This window comes from Coturnix japonica, chromosome 8 (assembly GCF_054131305.1).
Source record: "Coturnix japonica strain WE chromosome 8, WE-NBRP24, whole genome shotgun sequence".
Classification (NCBI taxonomy): Eukaryota; Metazoa; Chordata; class Aves; order Galliformes; family Phasianidae; genus Coturnix; species Coturnix japonica.
This window is the reverse complement of record NC_140670.1, coordinates 10,716,172-10,730,568: the sequence shown is the minus strand read 5'-3', so window position 1 is coordinate 10,730,568 and position 14,397 is coordinate 10,716,172. Positions and strand designations below refer to the sequence as shown.

General features: G+C 48.0%; 1 protein-coding gene across 50 annotated transcripts in view; it reads right to left on the bottom strand.

Annotated features, from left to right (window-relative positions):
* COL13A1 (collagen type XIII alpha 1 chain) overlaps positions 1-14,397 on the bottom strand; it is a 49,420-nt gene that overhangs the window by 24,027 nt on the left and 10,996 nt on the right. For 19 of the 50 annotated variants that reach the window (XR_014948859.1, XM_085555012.1, XM_085555014.1 and 16 more), the window contains 9 exons: positions 11,608-11,673; positions 8,513-8,629; positions 8,032-8,073; positions 7,914-7,940; positions 7,164-7,199; positions 5,838-5,900; positions 5,201-5,227; positions 1,859-1,903; positions 245-277 (listed from right to left, as the gene is read on the bottom strand). Coding sequence is in view for 49 of the 50 variants with exons in the window: in XM_085555012.1 (XP_085411138.1) it covers positions 245-277; positions 1,859-1,903; positions 5,201-5,227; positions 5,838-5,900; positions 7,164-7,199; positions 7,914-7,940; positions 8,032-8,073; positions 8,513-8,629; positions 11,608-11,673 (456 nt within the window). In the remaining variant the exon portion in view is untranslated. Of the gene's footprint in view, positions 1-244; positions 278-1,858; positions 1,904-5,200; positions 5,228-5,837; positions 5,901-7,163; positions 7,200-7,913; positions 7,941-8,031; positions 8,074-8,512; positions 8,630-11,607; positions 11,674-13,140; positions 13,198-14,397 lie in introns of all 50 variants that reach the window. The other 31 variants (XM_085555037.1, XM_085555044.1, XM_085555051.1 and 28 more) reach the window with 9 other exon arrangements.

The window sequence follows — 14,397 nt, the reverse complement described above, 5'->3', positions numbered from 1 at the left end:
CCAGCTCACTTTTTGCTCAGCTGCCATCCCGATACTGCTGTGAAGTACCACCTGTCTCTGCTCAGAGCTGTGTGGAGCAGCAGATGCAGTTGAGGACAGATCTGGCTTTCTCTGCAAGAATCTACAGCAGTTCTACTATTCCCCTTCAGTGGGAGCTGTTTGACCACTTTCCTTTGCTCTCACAGCTCTCTCTGGCTCTGAAACGTGCCCTTCTTTAGAAGCTGAAGCGTAGAGTAGAACTGACCTTCATCCCTGCCATGGCCATCCCAGGAGCACCCTGACAGAAAGACAGAAACAGATTGTTTGAAACTGACTTATTTTATATATGTATATATATAAAAATATATAAATATATTTAAGAAACAAAACACTATCAGCCAAGTGGAACTATAAAGGCAAAATCCACATATTTTCCTTTCCAAAACTCAGAAGTAATGCTGTAACACCACATAGCACACATCCTCCTTCCCTGTACAGGTCATTCACCTATCACAGTGGCTCTGCTTTCCAGAAAGCTCACCCAAAGACAGACAACATGGGCACAGCCCAGTTAGGAAAACCAGATTTCCACCCTGAGCGTTAGCCCTGCTGGTGAAGCTGAGGCCAACAAGCAGCATCAAATCAAGTAACTAAGGAAAGCAAAGTCAGATCAAGGACCAAACACTCAGTTCAGTTTGATCCCAGATACATCAGCTCAAGCACTTCGAGGAACACCGGTTTGTAACACCAGAGCATTGGTCTTATTTGCCCATATTCCGTTCTCATCTCAGAGGACTGACACTACAGTAAGGCGGTTCAGGAGAGCTGTGAAGCCAGCCACCCTAGGGGATCAAAAGACTCCCAAGCACGACCTCATTTTCCTCAACAGCAGGAAAAAAAATGCAGGTCTTTGGCATCAACCCTTTGCTCTGGAATCTCTGTGTTAGTACAAGTTAGGGCCTGGTGAAACTGTCCAGTTACAAAAGCAAATATGAGGGATAAGGAGGGGTCTAAGGAGGGTGAGTGGTGTTAGAAGTGGGAGATAACAGGGGTTGGGATGTAGCACATGAGGCAGAGAGAAGGTCTGGGAGCCAAGTTCAAAGTGAAGAGAGCTTGGAAAAGTTCGAACAAGGAGGAGTGGGGAGCCAGAGAGCAGCGGGATCATACCTCTCAGCTTTCTGAAACAAATCAGGGACAAAGCTAAAAAACACAAGGACAGAAGATGGAGATCAGGGATTCTATGCAATAAAAGGGGAAAAAAGCATTCCAGAATTTCTCAGGGGTCAGTAGGTTTTAGTGAATATGGGCTAGAGTCATGAAAGGGATTATGTGCAGAAAGTGGCTTGGGTTAGGCTTACATGGTACGTTTGGGATGACGGTTCCTCACTTTGGCCTTTAAATGGCAGTGGATGCAGACATTATTTTCTAGTACTTATTCTAAAGCTGCCATGCACACGCATGCAGGCTAGCTCACACACACTGGCCATGATCCATTGCTGCATCAGTCCAGGTTCACACTTGCATAATGCTGCTGACTGCAGTGGGCTAACACACTGGGACCCCCATTTTATGAAATGCCAATTTCCTAGAACACTGGTAACTGGTTGCTCTCGCTAGCATTGAGCACTAAGATCCTGATGTTGCAAGACAGCATCAGACAGGGTATGCCATTCGCTTTTTAAAACATTTCTCTCCCCACGGTCTCCATCGTGAATTAGGCCCTATACTTTGCAATTTAGAAGCAGAAAGAATTCAGCTGAGGACAGTCATCGACCAGCAGACACACACACCAATCCAGGTGATGCCTGTGCATCAGGGACAGCTGAGTGGTAAGGGTGAAAACAGGCAGACAAGCATCACTCCACTGTTCACAAAGTACCTTCATGCCATGTCTTCCTGGCAGCCCTGGCATGCCTCTCTCCCCCTGGAAGCAGAGCAAGAAACAGAAAAAGAGCAACAGATACAGCATAAGTCCTCCCTGGGTCCTGCCAGAAAGGCCAAGCACACGCCTATAAACTTCAGCTACACTGTGGCCTTTTTGACTCTTTTGAGTGTTTAGCCCTTGCTTGGAAGTTTGACTACTTCCCACCCTTCGACATATACTGTGTTCATATGAAAGAAAAATAAACCAGTAATTATGAATGCTTTGTACTAGAGAAGTGAAGATCACTCTGTGCCCCTCTTTTCCAGCTGTTTACTGTTTTTCTTCTTAAATGAGACAAGACCAATGTGGTCTGCTGGGCAGCAGCCAGGCTGTGGAGCCTAGCCTCATAGAGCAGCCCTGTACAGGGAAGTAACCCAGAGAGTTCCCTGGAAGATGCAATGTGCCTGAAGAGCTCTTCAATTATTTAGCCCTGAAAAAGCAAAGCCATCCCAGTGAGAGCAAGGTAACCTCTTACAGGGAGCAAGTTACAGAGCAACCACACACTACCCTGACATTTCCTGACCATGGCTTCAGCACATTCACACAGCCCTCATTAACACCTGCAGGATCACACAGGCACTAGAGCTAATTAAAGAGCAGAAACAAGCATGGCACTGCATCATTAAAGAGCAGTAAGAAACCTCAGGGCCAAAGCCAGAGGACAAGCAGGAAAAGCAACTCTCCAGAGTATCTCTAAGCCCCTAATTATTTGGAAATCTCTGTAAGACAGTAAGTTCCAGCATGCTGAGCCCTCAGTGGTCTTGCTGTGCCCTTTGGGCCAGGGAAGGGCTGCACAGGGTGCAACAGCAAGCACCAGAACAAGGCAGCCAAGCCAGAAACTTAGATGTATCACCAAGAGCAGATGCCAGAAGCAAAATGCCCAGCTCACATCCCCAGATTATTACTGCTCTCCTCTCAGAGCATGGGAAAAAACCTCATCCTAAGAACCATCATGAAAAAGAGAAAAACATACATCAGCTAGGCCAAAAGTGATGGTTAACCTGGGCACATCAAATCAAAAGCTTATTCAAATGACCCAGCTGATCATACTTACAGCTTGTGTATTGGCCTTCATGCAATGTTACTGTCAACCTCAAGGTTAGGAACAAGAGGCTTGAATGCAACATGCAAGCTTCTTCAACAGGGCAAAGCTTGAAATGTTCTCCACTACCAGAAAAAGCAGTGATAAGCTACGTAAAATGGGTCCCTACAGATAAACTATGAATCACCTACAATATTTAAACTGAGCTCCCCAATCAAAATGAAAACAGATTCTGGCACATGTAATTGAATCCAATGGTGGAAACATTAAAAGCTTCCCAGGGTCCCAAATGGCCTTCCTGGAAGGGAGGCAGACAGGAAAGAAGAAATTTCCAAAGGCAACAAATTCATGCACCATGTGGATGTTCGGGAGCTGCTACTGGCTGATGTCTGGCTGCTGATTTAGGGGTATCTCTGCACTTGTATTTCAATCCCTCAGAGCAAAGAAGAAAGGAAAGAGAGGGAAGTGATATTGACAGTAACAAATGAAAGTCTGCGTGCGGAAGAATAGGCTGGTTTGGGGCTGGGAGGTGACCCTATGGAGCTCCTATTTATTAACACAGAAAGCACAGCAGGTTTCATCTCCGCTCTTATGAAGCAAGATGAGTAAGGACCCAAGTAGCTAGAGCATGTCCCCAGGCTCTCACTGAGTCATCGCTCTCTAACAGAACAGAGAAACCTCTCAAATGTGCAAGACCCTGAGATATCACTGAAGCCTTGGAGACTTTCCTTTTACCAGAGCCCAGATACAAAAAGCAGGCAGAATTGCTGCAGAGTATGGAAACAGTGGGAGGAAAGGATTGCCTTCCTTTCTGCTTGGTGCAGGCTGCCTTTCAATAACAGGTGCCAAATTCTTTCCCCATCTCTGCCCCTGTTCTCCTCCCAAAGCCACTGATAAAATAGGGAGTCCACAAGGAGCCCCTAGGATCTCCCCAAAACACATCAATGCCTAAAACTCAATTGGAATTGACTAAAAGGTTTAGCAGACCTTCCCAGATCCAGTATATATTGCACATGGTTTGTTTTCACCTCATGTGGGACTAGGAAATTTCTGTTAGTGTTCCAAAAGATAAATCAGGAGCTGATTAGCCCTCATATGTGGGTGCAAGCAGAGCAGGTGCCTGCTGACTGTGAAACGTGGGAGCATTACGCTGGGGTGGAAAGCAGTGTTGCCTTCCAAACGTGTCTCCCACCTAGGTCACGCTCCAACTTCAGTCCTGCAGTACAGCTTAGCAGGAGAGCATCTGGCTGTTAAGACAGCAGAAAATTTGTAGCTCACAAAACGCACTAATTCTGGGAGCAATTCTGCTCTCATTTACACTAGCACAGATCAGGAGCTTTGTGCTCAATGGAATTACACTGATGTGAAGATGGATAGAGGGGAACCTTTGGACTTTAAATGCACCGTATTATTTCTGAAGATGTATTGCCTTCTTATAGGAAGGCAACTGCAGCTGTAATATTCAACTATGAAACCAAAGCTGGCGTTCCCAAAGGATTTTTCTTTAAATTCTATGTAACACATTCACATTAAGTTCTGAAGGTGCCTTTTCTGCTTTTAAATAGTAATCCACACAGATGGAAAAAATATAGAAAGTGTATATGCTGCACAATAAATGAGATGCATGTCACACACTAAATACTTCAAATGTATGTGTCACTGCTAATGCTTCTCAAAGTATTACAGAACCAGATCTTTCTCAAGATGTTTAAAATGTATGGTGTGATGGAGTATGCTCTGACTCAATGAACACTTACCAGTGTTGTAATGTTTTAAGCACAACCTACATTAAGTTATATACTTTAAATATATGGGTACAATAAATTTTAGTCAAACAGATAACATCTGGGCACAGAGCATAGAAGATTGTAAGAAGTGTCCAGAAACAGACAGAAGGAGCCTGGTGCCAAACCCCAGCCTGAGCTACAGAGATTGAGTGGATTTGATGCGTCAGCTAACCAGATTTTATGAGGAAACCCCAACCCATCCCATCAAATGGAGAAATGTAACAAATCATTTGCAAGCTTCATAGTCAGAGAAATGCCTTTGGTAAGAATCAAATTCCACCAAATGGATAAAGGGTGCTTTTATTGCCTGAGCTTAGAGAGTCTGAGGTTAATTGCAGCACAGATGTGTACTCCATTAAATACCTCACAGAGCTGCTCAGACCCAACTTCCTCTCACAACCCATCGGCCAAAGGTGCAGCATCTCCCAGATATCTACCATGGTAGAAAACCACATTCCTCATACCTACCTTGATGCCAGTGTCCCCTTTTTCACCCTGCCCAGCAAAGAACAGACAGAGAGAAAACACAGAGATGGACAGTGAATGCAAGTAGAAATTGAGCAAGCAGAACAATCCTTGCAGCAAGGGCTAAAGAGAAAGTTGCCAAAGAAGGGAGTATGTAATGAAGGCAAGCACAGGTCTCTGGAGAGACCATAACACCAGTCTGAACACTGGCTGTAACCCATCCCTCCCTGAGAACTGCAAGGCAGTGCACCTTGCTGGAGTGGATGCTGGAGGTAGTCCATGCTAATGCTTCCTACGTATTTTGGGTGTAGACCAATCAACCATCTAGCTGTTTTGTGGAGCAGACCCAGCCTTAGCACAAAACCATCTAAAAGCTGGGTCAGATTTATTCTTGAACAGGAGTCTATGCAGGGCTAATCCTTGTCCTGGTTCAGGACAGAGGGAAATTGCTCTGGCCAAAAATCCTCCAGCAAAATCCTTGCTCTCACACAGGAGCAAGTCTATGTTTGCATGGCTTGTACTCTGCTACAGAGAATCTGCCCCTGGGCCCTGAGTCACTGTATTTCTTTAGCATTTTTAGGCTTTGTGCCACTCATCTTCCCCTGGGAGACAGCCTTGCTGGTGCCATTTTAAGAGTTACCTTGGGGCCAGTAGCTCCAGGAAGGCCATGTGCACCAGGCAGGCCTGACATGCCCACCTCACCCTGAGAAAGAGAAGAAAGGAAACAGAGAAAGCAGAAAACACAGTGATGAGCACATGGGATGCTCAGGTCAGAAAAGAAAGGAGAGGGATGTCCTACGCAGAAACACCCACCGTGCACCAACCTCCCCTCTGGGTCTCACTAGGGCAGGAGCACCATTCTGCATCAAGAAAGATGTTCAGTATGCAAAAAGTATTGCTTGAAGGAAATGCTCCCACAGACCTGCATCGTATCAGAGCTAACATCTTTGCCCTGTTGTCCCTTTCCCTGACCAACACACCAGGGGAGGATTTTCTTCCCTACATTCATCCATTCCTTCCACATTTCCAGAGGAAGATTGCAACCTCGGGCTCATTCTCCTGAGAACCTTTGCTCAGTGAGCAAATGAGCCAGGCAAGTTGTTTTGTGTGAGAGGAGCTCTAAGGAGAGGCCCTCACCATGAGGTCATTGCAGGGACCCCCTTGCTGCCCCCCACCCGCTGAGAGCCACCCGCCAGCACACTCAGAACAGGATGGGCTCTGAATGGAAAAACCGATGGATGGTTCACTGCAAGAGGCAGCAATAAATTGTGTCTGTCTGCAGGAGTGGGCTGTGGTCCGTGGGGGCTATAATTTCCACTTCCTAACATAACAAAACCGTCTTGGCTTATACAGAACTAATTAAAAAGCTCTCAGGTCTTGCCTTTTAGCCCACAGAGCAGCCATAAAGCAGTGCAGAGATAACATGGGACATGGGACTCCTGCCTGCTGGGAGCATTTGCCTTCCCCTTCTCCCACTAACATCCCTTTAGCAGTACCTCACCATTCCCTCTTCCCCTTTGATCTTCCTTTGCGCTTTCCCTGGTCTCCCTGTCTCTTCATTACACCTTCCAGACTTGACTCAACCCTGCTGCTAATTAGCTGCTGTTGCAGACCTGCAGGCAATGCCAGCTTCTGCCTTTTAACCAGGGAAAGGATAAACTTTCAAGTCATACATAGACAGGATTTGGCCCTTTCTAGTAGTATAAGAGCTAGATCTAAATGTGGAAGTGGGTATGAGTAGGGAGAAATCTGTACCATTGCTGCCTGAGAGTTAAAGACATCTCTGGGTCCCAACTTTCCTTACACAGGTGAGCATTAGGGGATCCGTGGACTCGCAACGGCCCTTGATCCAGTGAAAGGAAACCAGCAAGGAGCTCCATAGGAGTCCAGGGATTTGCAGCTGTCATCCCACAAGGCATCAGCGCAGCTTAGTTCATTTAGCAGTATTGGAACTGCCCCCTCTTACCTTTCTGCCAGGGTATCCTTGAATCCCAGGGTCTCCCTGCAAAAGGCAAAAAGACAAAACAAAATGAGTCTCAGCCTGAGAAGAATAAATCCCTGCCCCTTCCCCTGGGACCATTCCACAAGGCCTTTGGCTCAGAACGACTCCACCAAATCCCTGAGCCTTCAGAGTCTGGGGTCCCTGTTACCTATATAGAATGAACCCTAGGAGGAGAGGCACAGTGAGCACCAGCAGCCAGGTAACTTATGCCCCAGCTCTGTGGTTCCTATCTCCTCACATTGGTGAAGTATCTCAAATAAAAACAAATGGGGATAGGCAGCAGCAGATGAAAAACAACCACCACTACCCCCTCACTCTTGCACTTTGGCAAGTGAATAAATGGGAAGTTGTGGTAGAGTTAACAATAGCATTTCAAAATCAGTTCCTGAAGCACTGGTAAATGCTTTGAGAGTGGAAGAAGCCAATAAAGCTGTGTGTGGCAAAGAATTTTGCAAGAGGGGCTGATGAGGCGTGCCTTGCTCTGCTGAGATGCAACTGGGACACTTTGCCAGGACAAAACCCATGAGTCAGCACGCAGGATGGGCCCCCTGGGCAATACAAAGCTGGGCTTGAAATCTTTTTCAGATATTTGATGTAGCCTCCTTTCCCCGTCTTTCACCTTCCACAATTTATACATCTCTCCATGCTGGGAGAGCCCACCTCTCTGATTATCACCTTGTTTATCACTCCTCAAGTTGAGGCCAGATGTCTCACCTTTGGTCCAGGAGGCCCAGGTAAGCCCTGTAAATAAAAACAAAACAGATACTGGAGTTGGCAAATGTAGACAATGCTATGCAAAGTGATGGGGGCAGAGCTGGTTTCTGGCACCCACCTTTCCATCTCTGCCAGGCTTCCCAGGTTCTCCATCTCTGCCCTGTTGCAAGAGAGAAGAACGTTAGCATGCCCTATTCCCTGCTGTTTAGCAATAGATTGTATCTTAAAATGTGCTTTGCTTTTTGTCCTCCTTGACTACTTGTTACATGCCTGAGAATGGGTCAGGAGCAGGACTTCAAAGGGATGGTAGGGATTTTATCAGCCAGGCTTCTACTGCAAGCAGAATAATTACACCTTATATATTACTTCTCCTCCACTGCAGACAGAGGGAGGAGGAAACAGGGCTGGCGTGACCCACTCACATGTGTGTGAACAGATATCAGCAGGGCAGGGCCTTCCTGGGAACTTCTTCCCCCCCCCTCACATCCACCTTCCCTGCCATTCCCCTGTCCATGGCTATCTGGCTTCAGAAGTGGCAGCAAAGACCAGAGGAAACTGTCTGCACCCAAAGGTGAAGGCTTTTTGGTAAATGGACTTACAGGTGGCCCAATTGGTCCGGGCTGTCCTGGGGTTCCCTCTGGTCCAGCTGGTCCAGCAGGCCCTGGTGGGCCAGGTGGCCCTGGAGGACCTTGGATTCCTGCTTGTCCTTGTTCACCCTGAGGTTTGTTAAAAGAAGGGTTACCAGCAGGCAGAGCTAACTCAACACACCACCATCACAAAGACCCGAGGCGGATGAGCGCGGCTGAAGCAGGAGAGGCAGAAGAAAAGTTAGTGCGTGGAGAGGCTTCCAAGAGCGAGGCAGAGCCCTGCCAATGACAGCCTGGCTACCTGGGCAGGAGGAGCCAACCCCCATGGTCTGCAAAGACATGCAAGGCTACCTGCTCAGAGCTTGCCTTACAAGTGATCTACAGGTGGCCAAGCAGCCCAAACACATTGCACATCAAATGCCAACATCTCCTGGGCTTCTCAAGCGGCTCTCTAAAGCACTTGACAGTCACATGTGAAGCAAAGCCTCTCGTGACCACGCTGGCACTTCCTGGCAAAGCCGCAGCATCTTACCTCAGCCTATTTTTTCTCCCTGCGCTCCATTTGTTGGGCAACGCTCCTGCTGTTTTTCCAAGGACCAAAAGTAGAAATGCCACAAAACCGAAAGAAAATAACACGATCATCATGGCATTTCTGGAGCTCACCCAAAGCAGGCCTATGTCGGCCAGGCAGAGCCTGTTTCTGTAGGATTTAACAAGCGAGTGCGTGCAGAGCCACCTGCCATTTTAAGCTCTCCAAGGAAAGCCATTCCAGCCGGTTCCTCCCCAGCCCCTCAGTAGCCACTTAGCGGCTATGGCTCATGCCTCAGCAATGCCATCTGGCCCAAAGGACCGGCGCTCAGGACCAAGCAGCGCTGCGGAGACAGTGGGTTGGAAGCGCCACGCTGAATACCAGACTGCTGATCTATAATTGATGTATCCAGCAAACTCCTACGGCCCCATGGCACCCACGCTAAGCTGCTGTCTCACGGACTGCTCTGCCCAGATAAAATATCACAACATCCTGTTTCCATCTGAAAAACTCTTCTTCCACAGGAAGCTAGAAATCAAACATGGTGATTTCTCAATTGTAAATCAATGGACATGTGGTTGTGTCTCTGCTGCGTCTATGCTCTCGACGCTGCTGCTGGGTAAAGCCAAGGCTGCTGTCGTGCAGCCTTGTGTGCATGGCAACGCATAAAATCTGTCCCCTGCATGTGTTCCTAACCATGGTGCTGTTTATCCTGGCTGCCCGTAGTAAAACAAGGAGATACAGGGACATCTGCCTTATTTAGAATTCTACATGAAAGAAATAAGATGCAGATTTCTTACTTTCTGCCATGAGCTCTATTTGGAAGAAAATTTCCAAGGTGTGGGCCAGGCTTATGGGAAGTTCAGTAACTGGGAACGCACGCTGTCCCCCTAGCAGAGGATGGGGAAATGGGGGGAGCAGAAGCCCTTCCTCTGCGTGGGAGCACCAGTGGGAGTCCACCAAGCCCCATTCACATTGCCTTTGTTCATCTGCATCTAGCACAGCACAGTGTGTGTAAGTGCGTGCCCATCCACACAGATCCCTAACCACACAAAACATTATTGCCACATCATTATGTTCTTATTAATGCGTTCAGCATGAAAAGACCCCCACAGATCCAACAGGACTGTAAGTGGATACTGTAAGTTGGAGATCAGGTGTCACAGTCATCAGATGTCATTCTGTATTTTTAGCTGCTGCCTGGTGCCATTTTTCAGCTCTTTAAAACGCCATTTGGTCACCCTCATTGTGCTTCAGCAATGCAATGCTCGTAGAGCCTCCTAACACAGCCTTTGCTCAGCCCAAGCCCATGTGCAAAGGGCTCCTGCTGATGTGCTCGGAGGTAGCAGCAGGATTTTCTTTCCTCAAGCACTAGCATTGACTTTACAGCCTCGTGTTTTTTCTTAGCATTCAAATGTCGAGCTCCTGGAATTGCTTGGTGCTGGCAGATCTGGAGGAGTGGTTTACACTTTGTCTCACTTAGAGAATGAATAAGGCAACAGGAGCAAAACATCACAGCAAAATTCTCTGGTGAAGCTGGCCTCTGGGGATAAAGGGAATTTGCAACCCTGGCTGACGACAAGACACGGGGCAGCTATTCAAGTTTCCCACTTCATCCTGGATAGGAACTTCAGCTTTCAAAGCCTTCCCAAGAGGTCAGCCTTTGGCCTGGCTCTTTGGACTGTTACTTTGAAGGGCAACTCACATAAGCCGTGGGGCTTTATGCAGCGTGAACGCTGAGCTGATAGGAACTGGGCTGAGAGCACAGGCTCAAGTGATAACACCAGGATTTCACACAGTGCTGGGAAGGCACCTCGTGGCACTGCAGTGCCCTGCTAGCATCTGGCAGTTCAGACAGCACGGTGACAAAACCCAGCCACTTCATAGAGGGTGCCCAGCACACTCCAGTGGGGTAATTACAGCGGTTTATCCACACGGGAAAGTCCATCCCAAGTGATGGAACGGGGATAATTTAAGTGGGCTCATTAAAAGCCACATGAACTCTGACTATGGACTCTCTTACTCACTACCATTCATACGTCCGTAATTCATTTTATGAATTCATTACCAAAATAACTAAACTAAACATGAGTTATGGCCCTGGAAACCAAAAATAAATGTGTTTACACAAAGATTTAATGCAATTTAATGAAATGATTATAAGAGCTTATTTAAACATGCTTTCCCCAGTGTCTCAGACCAGTCTAGTCCTCAGAAGTGTTTGCTATTCATTCATCTCAGTTAAACTTCACAGACATTAGCTACATTTCAGCAAGAGGTTTCCAACCTCTTCTGGATACTGAATATTCAGGACCTGACTTAGTAAAGCAGGAGACTGCTTGTCAACAGTCCTGGCTGCAGTTTCATGGCCCATTTCTTTTAGATTTAAGCACTGGCTCCCTTGCGTTTCTTTTTAGTCCCATTATCACATCAAAGATTTCCTCCACTTCAAACAACATCCCTCAGCTCTGCCCCAGCCCCTTGGAAGCCCCTTTGTAGGGAAAGACACACAGGTAGTAAGCTGATTAATCACAAGCATCAGAACGGGCTTAGAAACAGGCAATGAGGAAAGGTCTACCTGAAAAGTGCGTCTCTTTATGACCGGAGGTGGAGCCAGCCGCACTGAATTGAGGAGAGGCAACAGCTGGAGATCAAACCAGAAGGTCACAGGGCAAAGGAGGCCATTAGGGCATCGAGAGTCAGAGAGCAGCCAGGGGAGAGAACAGAAAAAAAGGGGAACAGAGAGATTGCTGTGAAAGTCAATGACTGCGTGCAGCCGCACGTGGTACAGGTACCTGCAGGCAGACCTCTGAGCTCCTGCACGCCATGCACTGCTCACGGGGGACGTGCTGTCCACCAGTCCAAGCCAACCAGAGCCTCCAGCACAGAGCTGCTGCAGCTTCCTCTGCTCACAGAGAGCTCACCCAGGGGATTTCTGACTCAGTTCCACTCCCAGGCAGTGTTTATTGCAAGACACCCCCACACTAGCTCTGCTCTTCAGTTCTCATCATCAGATCTGAGGCAGCTACCAAAAAGCTCATCTTCTCCAAGTTTTTTCCAAGTGTGCTTTCCCATATTTTTCCCTCTTCCCTCTCAACAAAGTATCCATGGGCTCACCCTTCCCCGGGATGTGGATGGCAGTGTGGCTGTCTGGGGTCAGCAGAGGGGCTCAGGGCCAGCACAAGGACTCCAGCATGGTCCACTTGGCTACATGAACATTGCCAAGGGAGAAGACAAGAACTCAGTGTCTCTGAGCCCTGAGCTGAGAGGGTAATGCCTTGGAAGCCCGCACTTTGATTTTCCTCACATAACAGTAACAGCAGCTTCCAACTGCTTATAGCCAGGAATGCTGCCTCAGTGCACAAAGCTGACCCGGACACACAGCAATCAAATGCACTAAAGCTCAGGAGCATTTGTTCATCCTCCTGCAGTATCCAGTTTCTACTTGCATACACGCTGCTGTCAGCCTGGCAGTCACCACAGCAGCTCTAGGCCCAGGAATGCTTTTCTGGCCTGATCCACTTTCCTGTTCCTATCAGTTTTCCATTGAAGCTGTTCTCCATTTACACAGGGAGAAGAGAAAGGAGCATTCTGTGCTCAAGCACAAAAGCCTGTGCCACTGTGCACAGCCATTCCCCACGTGAGCTGTGCTCTGATCCCAGAGCTGTGCCTGCAGGTCTCCAACCACAGTGACCCTGCACCCCAACAGCGCTGCTCAGTCCCTTTAAATGCCACCCCTTGCTCTGGCAGCAAAAGCTAGAACACAGTCTTGTTGCAATAGGAAGTGGCCATCCAATATTGCAGCATCGCCACACTCTGTGGCTGTGTTCAGATACACTGATTCTGAAATATTACACAGAGTGCAGGGAAGTAGAGGGAGGATGATGAAAAAGATGAAGGGGAAAACGGAGGGAAGCAGTTTGAGCCCTTCCAAAAACATAGACAAGATCTAACAGAGGATTTGGGTGCAAGTAGGATCATTTAGAGGAAGGGCCTAAAGCCTCCTGCAGCCAGTCCTTCCTCTCTGGACCCAATAGCAAGAGGAGCATGCAATATTGGATGCCTTGTGCCTTTGCATCAGAACTGGTCCGTCAGGTTGTTACCCACAAACCTTCAGCGTAAGGATCTGGTTAGAGCGCAGGGCTGCAAGGGTGGTACTTAGATACTCCTAGGGGACAGGGAAGACACACAACAGGGGGTCAGTGAGACACACGGTGTTTTTGAGAGCAGACAAAGTGTGGCTGCTCCTCTCTTCCCAGTGTTAAGCCCCAGGTGGCATTCTGGGGCAGCCCCTTGCCTGGGGTCATCCCTTGCAGAGCCACGGGCTATACAGAAGGAAAAATAGAAAACTACAACTTGAGCCAAAGCATACATCCTAACCTTACATTTCCTTCCTAAGAAAACAAAGACCTAACAAAACTGAAACAACATCTCTGGCTTTTTAGGATGCTGGTTTTCACCTCCTTGCCTAAAAAGAAACCTGACAAAAGTCTTCATCAACCAGTAAATCAAGAAGAAATTGCAATTCAGTCAAATGTAGGGCACGTATATGACAAAGTTCATTCTCACTTTGATTTTGGGAGGAAGAGAAGGAACTGCAGCCCAGCGTTGCAGCCTGTGACCAGACACTCCAGGACAGCCCACCTCAGAGCCGATCTGGTGGCAGTCACTCCTCCCATGAGCACATCTCTTCCTTGCTTGCTGCTTTAGTGAGACCAGAGCTATCCCAGGAGAGCCAAGGAAGCATCTCCAAGGCTTTGCTGGGACGTGAGCCTTTGCACCAACCTCTTCCCTACTGTCCCAGCCCTGTGGCATCACCCCAGGGTGCCTACAGCCCAGCCCACCAAACCTGTATGCCCTAGCCCCAGGTTGCACCCGGTGATGCACAGCCTGCACCCTTGCTTCCCAGTGTTGCTGCCAGTCCCATCCCTGCTTTTCCCCTTGAGCTCTGAGGACAGGCAGGAGCCAAGGATTGTAACAAGAATCCAGGACACCGCTTGGGCAAACATTGTTGTTAGCTTCTTTTTAACATAACGATCTAGTGAGCAGGCTCACCTAAATAAACACAGCTGACCTGCTATTATTGTACCCGGGCTGGCATTTGCCCATTGCTCCCATCTCTCTTGCTGCCAGCTGAGATTGTGCTCTTGCCTCCGCTACGCAGAACATCCATGGCCTTGCTCCCCTGAGGACAGGCACCAGAGCCCAGCTAATTGTTCAGAGGCTCATCAAAAATAAACAGAAAGCCCTTAATCCTGTCTCCCTGTACACCCAGATCACAAATTCCAGCCACTTCATATGATGTTGTTCCAATGCATTTCCAGTGGATTTTCAGCACTCCGGTTGTTTTTAGAGCTGGTTAAATTCT